The sequence below is a fragment of the Rana temporaria genome, chromosome 6 (genome assembly GCF_905171775.1).
Source record: "Rana temporaria chromosome 6, aRanTem1.1, whole genome shotgun sequence".
Classification (NCBI taxonomy): domain Eukaryota; kingdom Metazoa; phylum Chordata; class Amphibia; order Anura; family Ranidae; genus Rana; species Rana temporaria.
In genome coordinates, this window is record NC_053494.1 from 113,385,116 (window position 1) to 113,405,666 (window position 20,551).

The following is a 20,551-nucleotide window of genomic DNA, read 5'->3' on the forward strand; positions in this document are numbered from 1 at the left end:
CTGGTACAAAAAAGTATCAGTTTATTTGTTTCAATTGGCTTTGCTGAACGCTCATGTGCTATACAGAGCTTCAGGACGGACTGGATCCTTCCTAAAATTCCAGGAAGAGATCGTCGAAGCCCTTCTGTTTCCAGATGGTGCTGTGCCCCACCTTCCCAACGCAAATGCAGTGAGTCGGCTGTATGAGAGGCATTTTCCTTTTGTCCTAGCTGGTACCCCTACCAGAAAACCCCCCCAAAAAAGATGTCGTGTCTGCAGCAAACTCGGATTTAGGCGTGACACCCGCTTTTATTGTCCCGACTGTCCTGACCAACCTGGTCTCTGCATTGGTGTATGTTTCAAACGCTACCACACACTAGTTCAGTTTTAGCGTAGGGTACAGCACCACACAGTCCTAGGCACACCAACACAGGGTCTCGGAATATGTGATGGCCATCACATTTTGAGAGACCATAATCTGCAACGTTCAGTTTATAGTTTTCATAAAAGTGAAAAAAAGTAGAAAAAAAATAAAAAAACACACAAAAACACAAAAAAAATATAAAATAAAAAATCCAAAAATAGTTGTGGTTGTATTTTTCTCCTCTCTTTATTGTTCTCTTATGTTCACTCTCTACTGTCCACTCACTATTGTTCTATATCTATTCTCTCTATTTTTACAATGTTTTATTGTATTTGCTTTGCAGGTATGGTATGTTATACTGTAATGTTTGTTTTATTGTTAACCATCATTTGCTTAGCAGGTACGCTATTCAGTTGCATCGCGGATTTATTTAGCGTGACGGCAACAGCGTTTGCTCCCATGATATATAAAGCCGCGACTCCAACGCTGTAGGAGGTGATTTCACCACCACAGTTAAAAAAAGAGCATATATGCCGAAGCATGGGGGCATTAGGGGCGGAGGAGCGATTTTGCTCCTAATGCCGCGTACATACGGTCGAAATTCCGACGGAGGCTTGCCCGTGGAAAAGTTCGACCGTGTGTACGCGGCATAACTTTTTTTGCGGGAGGATGCCCCCATGCTTCGGCATATATATTTTTTAGGCACAGGTTGCGTTAAAAAATGTTTTTTTTTTTTTTGATATTTGCTTTGCAGGTATGGTATGGTAAGATCTTACTGTTAAAATGTAATGTTACTTTGTTATAATGTTAACCATCATTTGCTTAGCAGGTACGCCATTCAGTTGCAGCGCGGATTTATTTAGCGTGACAGCAACAGCGTTTGCTCCCACGATACATAAAGCCGCGACTCCAACACTGTGGGAGGTGATTTCACCACCACAGTTAAAAAAAGAGCATATATGCCGAAGCATGGGGGCATTAGGGGCGGAGGAGCGATTTTGCTCCTAATGCCGCGTACATACGGTCGAAATTCCGTCGGAAGCTTGCCCGTGGAAAAGTCCGACCGTGTGTATGCGCCATAACTTTTTATGCGGCGTACATACGTGTGTGAGCGGCATAACTTTTTTGCGGGAGGATGCCCCCATGCTTCGGCATATATAAATGGTGCATGTATGCCCATCATTAGAAGTGGGTGGATGAAGGGAGGTATTCTAATGGTGGGCATACCCACCGATCAATCTTTTTTTCGTTCAGCCAACAGGCTGCATGAAAAAAAAAAAAGATTACAATACATGTCCAACAAGAACCATCAACGTATGGTATGTTGCTGGACTTTGAATGGTTATACCAGAATGATGCCTGCGGGTTTAGGTATCATCTTGGTATCATTCTTTTCAGCCAGCAGTCGGCTTTCATGTAAAAGCAGTCCTAGCGGCTAATTGGCCTCTAAACTGCTTTTACAAGCAGTGGGAGGGTATGTCCCCTCCCCGGATATAAACTGCGCCATTGGGAATGTGGGAAAACATTTTATCACACCGATCTTGGTGTGGTCAGATGCTTTAAGGGCAGAGGAGAGATCTAGGGTCTAATAGACCCCAATTTTTTCAAAAAAGAGTACCTGTCACTAACTATTGCTATCATAGGGGATATTTACATGCCCTAAGATGGCAATAAAAATTATAAAAATAATAAAAAAAAGTAAGGAACAGTTTAAAATAAAATTAAAAAAGCAAATTAAATAATAATAAAAAAAAAAAAAAAAAAAAAGCACCCCTGTCCCCCCCTGCTCTTGCGCAAAGGCGAACGCAAGCGTCGGTTTGGCGTCATATGTAAACAGCAATTGTACCATGCATGTGAGGTATCACCGCGAAGGTCAGATCGAGGGCAGTAATTTTAGCAGTAGACCTCCTCTGTAAATCTAATGTGGTAACCCGTAGAGGCTTTTAAAGGCTTTTAAAAATGTATGTAGTTTGTCGCCACTGCGCATTTGTGCGCAATTTTAAAGCATGTCGTGTTTGGTATCTATGTACTCGGCCTAAGATCATCTTTTTTATTTCATCAAACATTTGGGCAATATAGTGTGTTTTAGTGCATTAAAATAAAAAAACTATGTATTTTTGCCCAAAAAAATGCATTTGAAAAATCGCTGCGCAAATACTGCGTGGTAAAAAAAAATGCAACACCCACCATTTTAATATGTAGGGCCTTTGCTTTAAAATAATATATAATGTTTGGGGGTTCAACTTAACTTTCTTGCAAAAAAATAATATGTTTTTATGTAAACAAACAGTGTCAGAAAGGGCTTTTTCTTCAAGTGGTTAGAAGAGTGGGTAATGTGTGACATAAGCTTCTAAATGTTGTTCATAAAATGCCAGGACAGTTCAAAACCCCCCCAAATGACCCCATTTTGGAAAGTAGACACCCCAAGCTATTTGCTGAGAGGCATCTCGAGTCCATGGAATATTTTATATTTTGACACAAGTTGTAGGAAAGAGAATTATTATTATTTTATTTTATTTTTTTTGCACAAAGTTGTCACTAAATGATATATTGCTCAAACATGCCATGGGCATATGTGGAATTACACCCCAAAATACATTCTGCTGCTTCTCCTGAGTACGGGGATACCACATGTGTGAGATTTTTGGGAGCCTAGCCGCGTACGGGACCCCAAAAACCAATCACCACCTTCAGGCTTTCTAAGGGTGTAAATTTTTGATTTCACTCCTCACTACCTATCACAGTTTCGGAGGCCATGGACTGCCCAGATGGCACAAAACTCCCCCAAATGACCCCATTTTGGAAAGTAGACACCCCAAGCTATTTGCTGAGAGGTATGTTGAGTATTTTGCAGATCTTGCTTTTTGTCACAAAGATTTGAAAATTGAAAAAAGAAAAAAAAAAATATATATATCTTTCTTCATTTTCAAAAATAAATGAGCGCTGTCAAATACTCACCATGCCTCTCAGCAAATAGCTTGGGGTGTCTACTTTCCAAAATGGGGTCATTTGGGGGGGTTGTGTGCCATCTGGGAATTCCATGGCCTCCGAAACTGTGATAGGCAGCGAGGAGTGAAATAAAAAATTTGCGCCCTTAGAAATCCTGAAGGCGGTGCTTGGTTTTCGGGGCCCCGTACGCGGCTAGGCTCCCGAAAAGTCCCTCACATGTGGTATCCCCGTACTCAGGAGAAGCAGCAGAATGTATTTTGGGGTGCAATTCCACATATAACCATGGCATGTGTGAGCAATATATCATTTAGTAACAACTTTGTGCAAAAAAAAAAAAAAGTTTGTCATATTCCAGCAACTGGTGGCAAGATATAAAATATTCCATGAACTCAAAATGCCTCTCAGAAAATAGCTTGGGGTGTCTACTTTCCAAAATGGGGTCATTTGGGGGAGTTGTGTGCCATCATGGCATTTTATGGCCTTCAATACTGTGATAGGTAGTGATCGGTAGTGAGGAGTGAAATCAAAAATGTATGCCCTTAGAAATCCTGAAGGCCGTGCTTGGTTTTCGGGGTCCCGTACGCGGCTAGGCTCCCAAAAAGTCTCACACATGTGGTATCCCCGTACTCAGGAGAAGCTGCAGAATGTATTTTGGGGTGTAATTCCACATATGCCCATGGCATGTGTGAGCAATATATCATTTAGTGACAACTTTGTGCAAAAAAAAAAAATTGTCATATTCCCGCAACTTGTGGCAAAATATTAAATATTCCATGGACTCAACATGCCTCTCAGCAAATAGCCTGGGGTGTCTACTTTCCAAAATGGGGTCATTTGGGGGGGGTTTGTGCTATTTGGGCATTTTATGGCCTTCAAAACTGTGATAGGTAGTGAGGAGTGAAATAAAAAATTTGCGCCCTTAGAAATCCTGAAGGCGATGCTTGGTTTTCGGGGCACCGTACGCGGCTAGACTCGCAAAAAGTCCCAAACATGTGGTATCCCCGTACTCAGGAGAAGCAGCAGAATGTATTTTGGGGTGCAATTCCACATATAACCATGGCATGTATGAGCAATATATCATTTAGTTACAACTTTTTGTAATTTCTTTTTTTTTTTTTGTCATTATTCAATCACTTGGTACAAAAAAATTAAATATTCAGTGGGCTCAATATGCCCCTCAGCAGATTCCTTGGGGTGTCTACTTTCCAAAATGGGGTCATTTGATGGGATTTTGTGCTATTTGGGCATTTTATGGCCTTCAAAACTGTCTTAGGTAGTGAGAAGTGAAATCAAAAATTTGCGCCCTTAGAAATCCTGAAGGCGGTGCTTGGTTTTCGGGGCCCCGTACGTGGTTGGGCTCCCAAAAAGTCTCACACATGTGGTATCCCCGTACTCAGGAGAAGCAGCAGAATGTATTTTGGGGTGCAATTCCACATATAACTATGGCATGTGTGAGCAATATATCATTTAGTGACAACTTTTTGTAATTTTTTTTTTTTTTTTTTTTTTTTTCTTTATTCAATCACTTGGTACAAAAAAAAAAAATATTCAATGGACTCAACATGCCTTTCAGCAGGTTCCTTGGGGTGTCTACTTTTCAAAATGGGGTAATTTGGGGGGGTTTTGTACTTCCCTGCTATTTTAGCACCTCAAGAATTGAGATAGGCAGTCATAAAATAAAAGCTGTGTAAATTCCAGAAAATGTACCCTAGTTTGTAGATGCTATAACTTTTGCGCAAACCAATAAATATACGCTTATTGGCATTTTTTTTACTAAAGACATGTGGCTGAATACATTTTGGCCAAAATGTATGACTAAAATTGAGTTTGTTCGATTTTTCTTATAACAAAAAGTAGAAAATATAATTTTTTCTCAAAATTTTCGCTCTTTTTCCGTTTATATCGCAAACATTAAAAATCGCAGAGGCAATCAAATACCATCAAAAGAAAGCTCTATTTGTGGGAAAAAAAGGACGCAAATTTTGTTTGGGTACAACATTGTTTGGCCGCGCAATTACCAGTTAAAGCAGCGCAGTGGAAAATTGTAAAAACACCTCTGGTCTTAAGGCTGACAAATGGTCCGGTGGGAAAGTGGTTAACAGATGAGCTTGGGGGTGTTATTTGGATATACCGTATTTATCGGCGTATAACACGCACCTTCACTTTAGGAGGGAAGAACTCGTTCCCCCCTCCCTGTTTCCTCCGAGTCAGCGCTGATAAATACAGTATATATCCAAATTACCAGGGGGGCCACATTAAACTGGAACAGGGGTCGCAATTGGCCCCCGGGCTGGGATTTGGACATGCCTGCCCTAACTGAATTTATAGGAACACACGTGTATATCTTTTAGCTTGACTATGAATTGGTATCAGCTGACATGTGTATCATTGGTGTACTTGAGACTAGTCCCAGTCAAGCCTGCAGGCGCTGTATGTCAGTTCCCAAAGCGCTCAGTCACTATAGTAAGTTTTAAAAATGGCAGTTTTTTCGGGAACAGTGAATTTAATAATGCTTAAAGTGAAACAATAAAAGTGAAATATTCCTTTAAATTTCGTACCTTGGGGGTGGGGGTGTAAAGTATGTATGTGAAATACCGTATGTTTCCCGTACTTAGAACTGTCTCTGCACAAAGTGTAATTTCTGAAGGAAAAAAGGTAATTTAGAAAAGACTTGCGGCTATAATGAATTGTCGGCTACCGGCAATTCAGAGGGAATTCATTCATAAGAAAAATAGAAAAAAAAGCGTGGGGGTCCCCCCAAATTCAATTACCAGGCCCTTCAGGTCTGGTATGGATATTAAGGGGAACCCCACTGTCAATTTAAAAAAATTATGTGGGGTTCCCCCCAAATATCCATTCCAGACCCTTCAGGTCTGGGGTGGATTTTAAGCAGAACTCCACCCCAAATAAAAAAAAATGGCGTGGAGTTCCCCCAAAAAATCCACACCAGAACCCTTATCTGAGCACGTAACCTGGCCGGCCGTAGAAAAGAGGGGGAGACGAGAGAGCGCCCCCCCTCCTGAACCGTACCGGGCCACATGCCCTCAACATGGGGAGGATGTCACCATGTTGATGGGGACAAGGGCCTCATCCCCACAACCCTGGCTGGTGGTTGTGGGGGTCTGCGGGCGGGGGGCTTATCAGAATCTGGAAGACCCCTTTAACAAAGGGGACCCCCAGATCCTGGCCCCCCCTATGTGAATTGGTAATGGGGTACATTGTAAATAATTGTAAAAAAACACACACACCGTGGAAAAACGTCCTTTATTAAAAAATTAAATAAAAATCCAGCGGTGGTAATCCACTCTCGGTCCGGCTCCAACGTTGTCTGTATCCAGCGACGGGTGATCTCCTCTCTGCCGGGGTCCAGCGATGAGTAGATCATTTCAGGTCTGGGATCCAGAGCGCAGCATCGCCGGCCGATTGTCTCCACCGGAGACAGCCCGGCGAATGACGCGGCTGGATCTAGTGACATTTCTTATATTGGTGAGGCAGAGCCACCCGTCACGTGACCCCGCCCCTCTCTGACGCACCCTCTGCTCCTTCACTGGGGAAGCCCAGTGACGTAGGTGAGGCGGGGTCACGTGATGGGTGGCCCCGCCTCACCTATATAAGAAATGTCACTAGCTCCAGCCGCGTCATTCTCCAGGCTGTCTCCGGTGGAGACAGGTAGCCGGCGATGCTGCGCTCTGGATCCTGGACCTGAAATTATCTTCTTACCGCTGGACCCCGGCGGAGAGGAGATCACCTGTCGCTGGAGACAGACAACGTTGGAGCGGGGACCGAGAGTAGATTACCACCGCTGTATTTTTTTTATTTTTTTTTATTTTTAATAAATGACTTTTTTTCCACAGTGTGTGTGTGTGTGTATTTTTTTTACAATTCTTTACACTTCCTTCGTGAAATGGTAGGGGTACAATGTACCCCATTACTAATTCACATGGGGGGGGCAGGATCTGAGGGTCCCCTTTGTTAAAGGGGTCTTCCAGATTCTGATAAGCCCCCCGCCCGCAGACCCCCACAACCACCGACCAGGGTTGTGGGGATGAGGTCCTTGTCCCCATCAACATTGGGCCATCCTCCCCATGTTGAGGGCATGTGGCCTGGTACGGTTCAGGAGGGGGGGGGGCGCTCTCTCGTCCCCCCCTCTTTCCTGCGGCCGGCCAGGTTACGTGTTCGGATAAGGGGTCTGGTGTGGATTTTTGGGGGAACTCCACCCAATTTTTTTTTAAATTGGGGTGGAGTTCCCCTTAACCACTTAAGACCCGGACCAATATGCAGGTAAAGGACCAGGCCCCTTTTTGCGATTCGGCACTGCGTCGCTTTAACTGACAATTGCGCGGTCATGCGACGTGGCTCCCAAACAAATTGGCATCCTTTTTTTCCCACAAATAGAGCTTTCTTTTGGTGGTATTTGATCACCTCTGCGGTTTTTATTTTTGCGCTATAAACAAAAATAGAGCGACAATTTTGAAAAAAAATGCAATATTCTTTAGTTTTTGCTATAATAAATATCCCCCAAAAATATATAAAAAAAAGTATTTTTTTCCTCAGTTTAGGCCGATACGTATTCTTCTAACTATTTTTGGTAAAAAAAATCGCAATAAGCGTTTATTGATTGGTTTGCACAAAATTTATAGCGTTTTTTTTTTTACTACTAATGGCGGCGATCAGCGATTTATTTTGTGACTGCGACATTATGGCGGACACATCGGACAATTTTGACACGTTTTTGGGACCATTGTCATTTTCATTTGTCATTGTCATTTTCACAGCAAAAAGTGCTATAAAAATGCATTGTTTACTGTGAAAATTACAATTGCAGTTTGGGAGTTAACCACTAGGGGGCGCTGAAGGGGTTAAGTGTGACCTCATATGTGTTTATAACTGTAGGGGGGCAGGGCTGGACGTGTGACATCATTGATCGCCTTTCCCTATATCAGGGAACAAACGATCAATGACAGCGCCACTGTGAAGAACGGGGAAGGTCTGGTTCTTCAGCTCCTGTGACCGATCGCGGGACTCTGGCAACGATCGGGTCCGCAGGTCCCGCGGTCACGGTCACGGAGCTTCGGACCGAGTCGTGGGTGCGCTGGGCACTTAAAGACAACGTACAGGTACGTGATTGTGCCCAGCCGTGCCATTCTGCCGACGTATATTGGCGTTAGGCGGTCCTTAAGTAGTTAAAATCCACACCAGACCTGAAGGGTCTGGAATGGATATTTGGGGGGAACCCCACGTAATTTTTTTTCTTAAATTGATGGCGGGGTTCCCCTTAATATCCATACCGGACCTGAAGGGCCTGGTAATTGGATTTGGGGGGACCCCACGCTTTTTTTTTTTTTATGAATGAATTCTCTCTGAATTGCCGGGAGCCGACAATTAATTATAGCCGCGAGTCATTTTTAAATGACTTTTTTTCCTTCAGAAATGACACTTTGTGCAGACAGTTCTAAGTACGGGAAACATGCGCTATTTCACATACATACTTTACACCCCCCAAGGTACGAAATTTAAAGGAATATTTCACTTTTATTGTTTCACTTTAAGCATTATTAAATTCACTGCTCTCGAAAAAACGGCCGTTTTTAAAACTTTTTTTGCATTGATACATGTCCCCTGGGGCAGGACCCAGGTCCCCAAACACTTTTAAGGACAATAACTTGCATATTAGCCTTTAAAATGAGCACTTTAGATTTCTCCCATAGACTTTAACAGGGTGTTCTGCGGCTTTTCAAATTTGCCGCGAACGCCCCAAATTGTTCGTTGTTCGCCGAACAGGCAATGTTCGAGTAGAACATGAGTTAGATTTGAACTCAAATCTCATCCCTATTCAGCAGTAATGATGCACACTGGATGGCGATGTGCATTATCCGGTCGCCCTCATGGCAAGAGGAAGCTGTGTCCTATACAGCCTGAGAAAATGCAGCTCTCTCCCCTCCTCCTAGTGATCTCCCTTCTTCAGTTCAAAAGCTCTTGATCACAGTAGAGCCTCTCTCCTCTGGACTACAGTTCCAACAGTGCAGTGCTGCATGACTCATTCTATTGAACTGTTCTCTCCTCTTGCTGATAAAGTTAACCAGCTCAGCTTCACAGAGCAGCAGCCACAAAGAGCAGCTGCAGACAGTGTTTTCCTTTAATCTCCATTCTTAGCCAAGCACCTCGCTATGCAAATAAAAGCTGATCATTGTAAGCACCCCTGTCAGTGTTTAAATGGTTTGTCTCAACCCTCTAACTGCTACATCATTAAAAATCAACAGCCTTACTGCACCACCTCACCAAGTGAGAATAAAGGAATACAAAACTAAAAAGTATTGAAGCCATCACATTTAAGATCTTATAAACTGCAATAAAATAAATGTTTGCAATTGGGTTTAATACCATTGTAAGATGGCTGCAGAGATGTGTATGTATGTCTATGAGCCTATAGTTTGTTAACAAAATCAGTTTAGTTAGTGTAAGATAATAGATTTTATCTTAATAAAAAAAATAAAAATATTCCTGTTTTAATGCAAAATGCATTGCGCTATGGGTACATGTACGCTTATGTGAATGAATGTGATTTAGATGGGGAAGAATAGATCAATCTGCAGTCTAAACTGTGTGGTGACTATAAATATATATACAGTACATCTGGAAAGTATTCACAGTGCTTCACTTTTAACACATTTTGTTATGTTACAGCCTTATTCCAACATGGATTAAACTCATTATTTTCCTAAAAATTCTACAAACAATACTCCATAATGACAACGTGAAAGAAGTTTGTTTGGAATCTTTGCAAATTTATAAAAAAAATTAAAATCACATGTACATAAGTATTCACACCCTTTGCCAGGACTAAGGATGAGCTCCGGCGTGTTCGCATAGAACACGTGCAGAGCCCGCCGGGAAGTCGGCACCCGCGCTGCGCTAATCACAGCCAGGCAGACATTTCCCGATCTCTGCAGCCGAGCATCGGACAATGTCTGCCTGGCTGTGATTAGCGCAGCGCGGGTGCCGACTTCCTGGCGGGCTCTGCACATGTTCTATGCGAACACGCCGGAGCTCATCCTTAGCCAGGACACTCAAAATTGAGCTCCTGTTTCCATTGATCATTCTTGAGATGTTTCTACAACTTGATTGGAGTGCATCTGTGGTAAATTTAGTTGATTGAACATGATATGAAAAGGCACACACCTGTCTATATAAAGGTTCCACGGTTAACAGTGCATGTCAGAGAACAAACCAAGCCATGAAGTCCTAGGAATTGTCTGTAGACCTCGGGGACAGGATTGTATTGAGGCACAGATCTGGGGAAGGGTACAGAAAAATGTCTGCAGCATTGAAGGTCACACAGTGAACACAGTGGCCTCCATCATCCATAAATGGAAGAAGTTTGGAACCACCAGGATTCTTCCTATAGCGGGCTGCCCAGCCAAACTGAACAGTCGGGGACACTTAGGGCCCTTTCACACCAGCGGACAAACGGTCCGCTTTTCATAAGTCCGTTTACGGACTTACAATGGTTCCCTATGGGATCACGGCCGTTAGCGGATGGAGCATCCGCTAACGTCCGTAATCACCCGCCTCCATCAGGATCCGTTTTTTCAGACGGAAGAAAACCCTATTTTTCTTCCGTCTGACGGATCGGATCGGATGAATACGGACAGACGGTCCGTATTCATCCGATTCCCCATAGGGGAGAGCGGAGGAGAGACAGGGCGGTCTCTGCACTGTGTGCGGGGACCACCCTGTCCGCCGACAGCTCAGCGGGGATTAACGGAGAAATCCCCGCTGAGCCAAACGGGCTAACGGAGCGGATCAATACGGATCCGCTCCGTGTAAAAAGAGCCCTTAGAACCTGATAGTCACTCTGACAGAGCTCCAGCAATTCTCTGTGGAGAGGGGAAAACCTTCTATAAGAAAAAACATCTTTGCAGCACTCCACCAATCAGGCCTGTATAATAGAATGGCCAGACGGAAACCACTCCTCAGTAAAAGGCACATGAAAGCCCGTCTGGAGTTTGCCAAAAGACACCAGAAGGAAACAAAGATTGAACCATTTGGCCTGAAAGCAACTCTTGCAAGCGTCATGTCTGAAGGAAACCAGACATGTACATCACCTGTCCAATACCATCCCTACAGTGAAGCATGGTGGAGGCAACATCATGCTGTGGGGATGTTTTTCAGCAGCATGAACTGTGAGACTAATCTGGATCAAAAGAAAGATGCATACAGCAATATACAGAGACATCATTGATGGTAACCTGCTCCAGAGAGCTCTGGACCTCAGACTGGGGCAAAGGTTCATCTTCCAACGGGACAAGGACCCTAAGCACACTGCCAAGATAACAAAGAAGTGGCTGCAGGGCAACTCTGCAAATATCCTTGAGTGGCCCAGCCAGAGCCCAGACTTGTACCCAATTGAGCATCTCTGGAGAGATCGGAAAATGACTGTACACCAACGCTCCCCATCCAACCTGATGGAGCTTGAGAGGTCATGCAAAGAAGAATGGGAGAAACTGCCCAAAAATAGGTGTGCCGGCCTGTAGCATCATACTTAAAAAGACTTGAGGCTGTAATTGGTGCCAGAGGTGCTTCAACAAAGTATTGAGCAAAGGCTGTGAATACTTATGTACATGTTTATTTTCTGTTTATTTATTTTTTAATAAACTTGCAAAGATTTCAAACAAACTTCTTTCACGTTGTCATTATGGAGTATTGCCTGTAGAATTTTGAGGGAAATAATGAATTTAATCCATTTTGGAATAAGGCTGTAACATAACATGTGGCAAAAGTGAAGCGCTGTTGAATACTCCAGATGCACTATTTATTGCATGTTTGTGTGTATGTGTGTGTGTGTATATATATATATATATATATATATATATATATATATATATATATATATATATATATATATATTAATATATAAAATATAGTGTATGTATGTATGTGTGTGTGTGTGTGTGTGTGTGTGTGTGTATATATATATATATATATATATTTATATATATATATATATTAGGGCTGTTACTGATCAAAATGTTTCTGTTCGATTAATCGACTAATTTCGATTAATTATAACGCACATACAGATCCAACTACTTTTAGCTGATCTCCTTGCAGGCTGATTTCCAGTGCAGCTACCAACAACTGGAAAAATAGATAGCAGGATACAAAAAACACACAAAGGCAGCGCTCTATGGGAATAGCATTAAAACTTTTATAGTCTTCAAGTAGGTAACCAAATAAATATTGCACTGGAGATAAAAACGATGTAGCTACATAAAGTGTAAAAATGGTGCGAGTAATACCAAACGGTACAAAAGCAGTCATAAAAACATGTAGCTAAGTATGATACTGGTATAAAAATGTGTACAACGATACCACTGCTGAATCCAGATGAGGAGAGGTTAACATCAGTCCGTCGGCATGTAGATGTCCCATGAAGGGAACTATCACAACTCCCAGTGGATGGTTGTAGAATACCAGGTTGATAGAGGGAAGTGATAGAGGGAAGTGTAACAGCCCTTGCGTATGGCAGATAGTAAGGTCCCGCCGGCATGCAGATATGAAGGCACAGCAAAGGAGCCCCTCAGATGGACACGGCAACCCCCGCCGGTGAACGTGACGTTACTGGATCTCCAACGGAACTCCCTGAAGGCCCAGAAGCCGGGGTAGAGGTGAGTACCAATCAAAAGAATTTAAGATTAATCGATTAATTAAAAGTTAATTTGCACAGCCCTAATATATATATATATATATATATATATATATATAGGTATATGTACATATATAATGGTATGGCAGACCTTGTAGATGAGGCTGCTTCAGTTTCTAAGAACTGCTTCATTTTTAGTTATCAAATACCTTTAACTATTTTTTTTTTTAGGTTAGGGAGATCAATTTGCATAGAGGGATTGGCCAAACACACCTGAAACAGGAAATAGATGCTAGAACCTTGATAATGTGCTGGAATGAGTGCATAGAGAAGTCTTCTTACCATAACAGACGACTGGCCATTGAGGAATTTAATAAGCAGAATTACTGGAAGAAGAAGGGACTGGCCATCATCCCCATGAAATTTCCTATTGCTTCTGCTGCTAAATTTTTTGGACAGGTATGTTTACCCTTCATCATGTGATTTTCAGTTTTTAGTGAGTTGGTGTGTTTTTATCAGTCAGTTTTACTAGAGATGGAAGGCCTGTAAACATTTTTTTTTCAGTTTCTGGAAAACTAAAAAACAAATAGTATGGAATATGTTCTTTTATAGTTATAGATAATATATCTATGACATCGTATTCACATTATATAACATGATGACCTTAATGAAAGATTTCTGAGACTTTATGTAAAGTCCTAAATTATTGCAAGCTCTCTCAGCTCAAGAAAATCCTGGAATACAATTCAAGTAACACTGTACTTCTCAGTGCAGTTCTCAAACAGGAGAAATATGCATTTCTGCCACTAGCAGGCAATGCAAGGGAAAGGCTCCAGTTTAGTTTGCTTGTGGGCTCCATCTTGTACCTCCTAAAGTTGGGTGATTGTTGGAATACAGAAGATGAAGGATCCACTGCCGGTTTCCATTAGTTACAATGGCGGCGCCTGCACCCGATCTGATGGACGAATCGACCTCGGGGGGGGGGGGGGCAACATTGCGTGCCCCCTGGACAGGTAAGTGTCCTTATTAAAAGTCAGCAGCTACAGTGATGGTAGCTGCTGACTTTAAAAAAAAAAACTTTTTTGAGGGTGAAACTCCAGTTTAAATGATTAGGACCATAAATTAAAGTGCAAGTAGCTTTTCCCTCTTCATTCCAGAAACACTCTTTCTGCTGCTTCTGGATCATCACGGAGTATTTCTTCACCAGCAGCATTTTCAAGTAAGGAAGTGTTACAAACCACTGCCTCCCAAAAATACACAATATCTTAATTTATAGATAAAATGACTCATGAAAATCAAGAGAACATTCTTTAAACTCTTAAAAGACCAATATAAGTTCAGAATTGTCAATACCAGAAAATGCATATTGGCAGGAAGCTTTTACATTATTACGAGATTCCCTATTCTCATGTATAGTCGTTGCAGTCCTTGTTGTTCCATTTGTAAAAAAAATAACATTTTAGAAAGCAAGTTTATTTACTTACTTTTATTTCAAGCATAATACTTTTATATACACTAGATTTCAACCTTCACAGTGTAACAAAATGACTTTCAATTTGTAAAACTACTCCAAGTTGAATTTTTTTTTCAATTTTTCCAAAAATGGGAAAAGTTTTTTTTCCTCATGGCTTAAAAATTTCTGGAAAAGTTACATCTCTAGACATGACCATGTTTTTGTGTATGCTGTGCTCATTTATATTACAGAAATTGGACCTAGATTCAAAATGTATAAAAGTATAACATATTATACATGATTCTGTTTGGTTGTAGGCTGCAGCTCTTGTCCACATCTATCTGGATGGAACGGTGTTGATTAGTCATGGTGGGGTAGAGATGGGACAGGGAGTCCACACAAAGATCATGCAGGTATATTTTCATAATTAGTTGTTGATTGGTACTGCCTGTCTATGTCAGCAAGCCGAAATGCTGAATCGCCAATACTTCTCTTTTGGTATAACTTCTTTTGCTCTGAGATTCATAGTCAGGGTTGTTTGCAGAAATGGGTCTTGTAATTTACATCAACAACATCAAGAAAGGTGTCCCATGCATCATTCTTGGTGTTTGTTTCTCTTTTTATTCAGCTGTCCTTCAGGTAAAAGTGACCTGGATGACAGATAATTTTTTAAAGCCGGCATAAGATACCCCGTCAGCTTGTTGGCCCCCATGTATTAGCAATAAAGGTACAGAGGTTGTAAAGACAAATAGTTTTTTTACCTAAATGCATTATTTGCGTTTAGATAAAAAAAACTTTCATGTTCAGTTCCCCCCAGCCCCCCCTAAATACTTACCTGTGCCTGATCTTGATCTCGTCAGAGGATACTTTGAGAGCAGTGGGAGCCATTGGCTCCTGCTGCTGTAAATCAAATCCTGTGAGGCGGCTACCTGAGAGCAGGGCCAAACCATGCTGTGTGTGTCAGTGGATGTACACAGCCAGACTTGTGATCAAGCCTGCATGTCTGCCAAGTGCTTGCTATGGGGGCAGACACAAAAGCAGAGTGGACAACGCCTGATGGATGGAGCAAACAGCCTAACTAGGAACCACCAGCAAATGACTCCCAGTTAGTAGAGGCCAAAGACAGGAACCATGAGGGAGAAAGGACAATCCTAAACGATCCAAGTAGCAGACCAAGGCAGAAGTACACAGGGGTCAATCAGAAGGCGGAGTCAGGAACAGGCAGGGTCAGCATCAAGATCAGCATAAATCCAAGGGGTAATCCAAGAGGCGGAGTCAGGAACAAGCAAAGTCAGCAACCAGAAACACATTAACATGCACGAACAGGAGTCTATACTAGGGCAAAGACAGGAAGGGGAAGTGACGATTTATAGGGTCACTGATCAGGTACCAGGGTGGAGCAAACATCCAAACTCAAGAAGCTTAACATAAGAAGAATTCTACCTTAAAGCAAGTTCCCTGGTGGTTCAGGCAATAGGAAAAAGTCCACAGAATACCAGGATCAAATCCTGGACACGGTGTGACACTCCTGGCTGCATGCCTATGAAATCCAAGACAGTTGGATTCCAGGAAGTAAATGCTACATGAATCATTTGCCCTTGTTGGCCACAGCCAGAAATGCTAGGAGTGTTTTTCAAAGTGACTTCTCTGCAAAATAAAGCATGGATACAAGGACGAATTTGCTTAGAATATTAAAAATGAAAAAATGAATTAAATATTATTTTTTTGTTTGTGGTAGTGTTTTTTGTTTGCAGTGAAGGGGGGGGGGGGTGTCGGGGGAAGGTTATTACAAGATATTATTTGGTAGTTTGATTTACTACAATACACTTGACTTTCTTCTTTATGGTTTTACTCTGATATGTTCTGTACTATTGAGCACCCTTTGAGGTGACTTGTGTATTCACGCCCTTTGTTTTGCCTTTTTGTTTACTCCTAGTCTAAGAGCCTATTCACACAGGGGCAACACGACTTCCAGCGCGACTTTGGGAGGCAAATTGGACTTGACTTGAGTATGAATCACAGCGCGACTTGGGGCGACTTCAGCACGACTTACAACGCGACTTGAAGTCGCCTCCAGGAGGGGGAGATGCCAAATTTTTAATAAAAAAATGACTTGGGTTCCCCCTCCAAGAGCTTTCCAGGCCCTTAGGTCTAGTATGGATTTCAAGGGGAACCCCCTACGCCGAAAAAAAGCGTGGGGGCCCCCCCCAAATCCATACCAGACCCTTATCCGAGCACACAGCTCGGCCGGTCAGGAAAGGGGGTGGGGACGAGCGAGCGCCCCCCCTCCTGAATCGTACCAGGCGGCATGCCCTCAACATGGGGGGTGGGCGCTTTGGGGCAGGGTGGCGCCCTGCGGCCCCCCCACCCCAAAGCACCTTGTCCCCATGTTGATGGGGAGAAGGGCCTCTTCCCGACAACCCTGGCCGTTGGTTGTCGGGGTCTGCGGGCAGGGGGCTTATCGGAATCTGGGAACCCGCTTTAATAAGGGGGCCCCCAGATCCCGGCCCAACCCTATGTGAATGAGTATGGGGTACATCGTACCCCTACCCATTCACCTGGGGGGGTAAAAGTGTCAAGAATAAAAACACACTAGACAGGTTTTTAAAGTAATTTATTAGGCAGCTCCAGGGATCTTCTTCCGACTTCGGGGGGTCTTCCAACTTCTCCCGCTCTCCGATTCTTTCTCCCTTCTGCCGGGCACCTCCGCTGTCTTCTTCCAGCTCTTTTACTAGCGGGGGCCCGGTTTTCTGCGTCGCCTTCTCCCCTCTTCTCCGATGTTGACTCGACGCCCCCTCCCGCTGTAATGCCAGGTGTGTGGTGCGCAACGATTTATATGGGCCTCTTATGATGTCACAGTCCCAGCATGCTCCGGGTGGTGATGACATAAATACCCCGCCCCCTTATGTCGTCACCACCCGGAGCAAAGCACCCACCCCCCCATTTTGAGGGCATGCGGCCTGGTACGGTTCAGGAGGGGGGGCGCTCGCTCATCCCCACCCCCTTTCCTGACCGGCTGGGCTGCGTGCTCAGATAAGGGTCCGGTATGAATTTTGGGGGGACCCCCACACATTTTTTTCGGCGTAGGGGGTTCCCCTTGAAATCTATACCAGACCTAAGGGCAGGGTATGCACCTGGAGGGGAACCCATGACGTTTTTTTATTTAAAATTTGGCGTGGAGTTCCCCTGTGGGAGGGAGGGGCTTGCCTTAGAACAGGTTTGCACTAGGGCGACTTCCTATAAAGTTGCCTCACTGTGAACGGGGATCCGATTTGGAGGCGACTTCCATTGAAATCAATGGGTACAAGTCGCCTACAAGTCGGATTGAAGTAGTACAGGAACCTTTTTTCAAGTCGGAGCGACTGCAGTAGTGTGCATTAAGACGGCTCCATTCAGTTACATTGATTTCTTCATGCAGCGCGACTTGAGGCAACCTGGGGCGACCTGAAGTCGGATCCAAAGTCGGACCTGTGTGAATGGGCTCTAAATGTATCGTGAAGGGGAGCTGCGGTGGCTCAACGCGATTGGCACTGCGCTGACAAGCCATTCACCTCTGCAGCTAGGTGTTCGGATCCTGGTCTCAGCTACATGTGAATTGAGTTTGGTGGTCTCAGCCCGGCTCCCGGTGGGTGTGCTATGCGAGGTAAGCCTGCGCTTAGTACGCCCACCCCCTCCCACAAAATCCACCACACTTACACGCACTCGAAATTGGGTTAACATGCACGCACTTTGACCACGCGGTCTCTAAAAAGAGAGGCGAAGGACTAACGGGCCTGCCTACTCCCAACTCCTGCAGTCCGGCTCCTCTCTCGAGTACACGCACAAAATACACTTTAAAAAAGAAAAAAAAAATGTATCATGAAGCACTGTTATTATTCTCTTTCTACCTTTTTTTTTAATTTTTATAAACAATTAAAAAATAAAAATCTCCTCTAAAATTATAAGATGACTGCGCTAACCTTACATTTGTGTCATTGGGGATGGGAATGCCCCAGTATTGGTGTTGGTGGTTAGTTACCTAAGAGATGAGACAAGATACTGTGTGCCAAATGCTTTTGCCTTTGCCAAGGCAAGGGCATCTATGATATCCTACAAATTATTTTGCTGCTGAATTCTTCTCTTAATATACAAAGTTGATCTCTGCTGTCCCAAAGAGGGGAATGGGTCTCTGCCAAAATCTAAAATATCAGTTTTAGGTGGTCTGTACTTTGAACATATCACTTTGTCTGACTTAACGTTATGAGTCATGACGTGGGCAACACTGAAACCAATACATACATTTATTTTACATACAGGCAGAATAAGCTTTCATGTAGAAAATTAAGATTTTGTCATGTCCCTTGTCTTCCAGATTGCAAGCAGAGAACTGGAGATTCCTGTTTCAGAAGTGCATGTTTGTGAGACCAGCACAGGTTCTGTTCCCAACACATTAGTATCTGGTGGCTCTCTAGGGACTGACGTCAATGGAATGGCCGTGAAGGTACAAATTTTCATTGATAACTTACAGTAATATGATGCATTAATTTACTCTTGCTCGATTGGATATTTCATGTTGTACAAAATATGTACAAATTATTTCCTGAATAAAGAATTCTGAATTATCATGGATGTCATTTCAGAATAGTGAGAGGCTTAAGCTGGCCTTACACTGTTAGCTTTCATTTTGTTCAGCCAAAGGTGGATGGAGGCTGCCTGGAACATTGTATTCTAAAAAGTGGATTTCACTGCATTTCCCTTCGACAGAAGTCAATCAAATGATCCACTTCTCTTGAGTGGGGCAGCCACACACTGATTGGAATTTGGCTGGACCGGGTGAATTTTGATCATTGTATGGCCAGCTTTAATGAGGCATTTGAAAAAACTACTTAAGTAGAGTTAAGTAGACTTGCCTAAAGCAGCCCATTGATTATGCAATTTCTTTCCTTCCACCACATTTGGAAGGAAAGAAAATTTGTTCCATTGCTCCATCAGCACAGTCGGTGTTAACGGGCGAATCCCTCCCACAACACGATTGTGTTCTGGCAGGGAGACTTCCATGTCAACAGAACACAATGGTCACTTTTGGTGGCTATAGCCGGCAGCAGTGATCACATGAAAAAAATCTGATAGGATGGTTGTACTGAAGTTGATTGATGGATACACCTAAGTACAATCAGCCTGTCCATAGATGGATCGAATCTCGTCTATCCCTGTTGGAGTAGCCGAGATTCGATCAGTCTAGGGCCGGCTTAATGAAGATAAATTAACTCCAGTGTTTTCTCTTCATTTTCTCAATCTCTTCTTTTACAGATTGCTTGTCAAACTCTTATGAAACGCCTGGAACCCATTAAAGAGGCTAATCCCAAAGGTTCATGGAAGGACTGGGTAAGTATTGCTATGATGTTTAGTTTTTTTTCTTTTGTTAACATTTGGAAGTGCTAAAATTAGGGTTCTACTGCCTTTTAAAGTGATTGCAAAATGCAATGTTTTTATTTAAAAAAAATAACAAATATGATAAACGTGCTTCTTCTGTGCAATGGTTTTGCACAGAGTAGCCCCCGATATTCTCGGGTCCCCCACCGATGCTCAAGGCCCCCCCGATGAGTGCCCCCATAGCAAGCCGCTTGCTATAAATAAAACAATAAAAAATGTGCTGTGCTTCACTACTAACCAAAAAGTGTAATATTTTGTGCAAGAATATCAAAATATTAACTTTTCCCAAAATTTTTATAAATTAATAATGAATATGTGCTCAAGTCCAGAAGTATAAAGTACATCAGTGCAACTCAAAAATATGAATAATACAAAAATAGATATTTAGAACATTGCTTAAATAAAATAAGTGTCCCTTAAAAATAACTCCCTGACCAGTTCCGGACCACCTTCTGCAAATTTACTGCAGCAAGGCGGCCTGGCTGCTTGAACCTTCGTACCTGTACGTTGCTCGCACCTGCAGGTAAGGTAAGGGGCGACCAGATTCATTCCAGAACTGATCAATCTACAGGTCCAGGCCAATGATTTATGGCCTGGACCTGCTGATCGGTTCTAACGAATGGCAGAACGTCCTGTGCCTGTGTAATGAAACATAGGCACAGGATATTATTTTTTACTGATCACTGTATTGGTGTCACTTGTGATTCTAAATAGTGTTAGTGGCAGTTAGCATCCGTGTCAGTCCAAG

At 43.0% G+C, this 20,551-nt stretch overlaps 1 protein-coding gene across 1 annotated transcript in view; it reads left to right on the forward strand.

The window, feature by feature from the left end:
* The window catches only part of LOC120943718 (aldehyde oxidase-like), a 189,124-nt gene that overhangs the window by 132,284 nt on the left and 36,289 nt on the right, over positions 1–20,551 (forward strand). The window contains exons 26-29 of the mRNA XM_040357193.1: positions 13,170–13,397; positions 14,709–14,804; positions 18,743–18,871; positions 19,681–19,755. Coding sequence (XP_040213127.1) covers positions 13,170–13,397; positions 14,709–14,804; positions 18,743–18,871; positions 19,681–19,755 — 528 coding nt within the window. The remainder of the gene's footprint in view (positions 1–13,169; positions 13,398–14,708; positions 14,805–18,742; positions 18,872–19,680; positions 19,756–20,551) is intronic.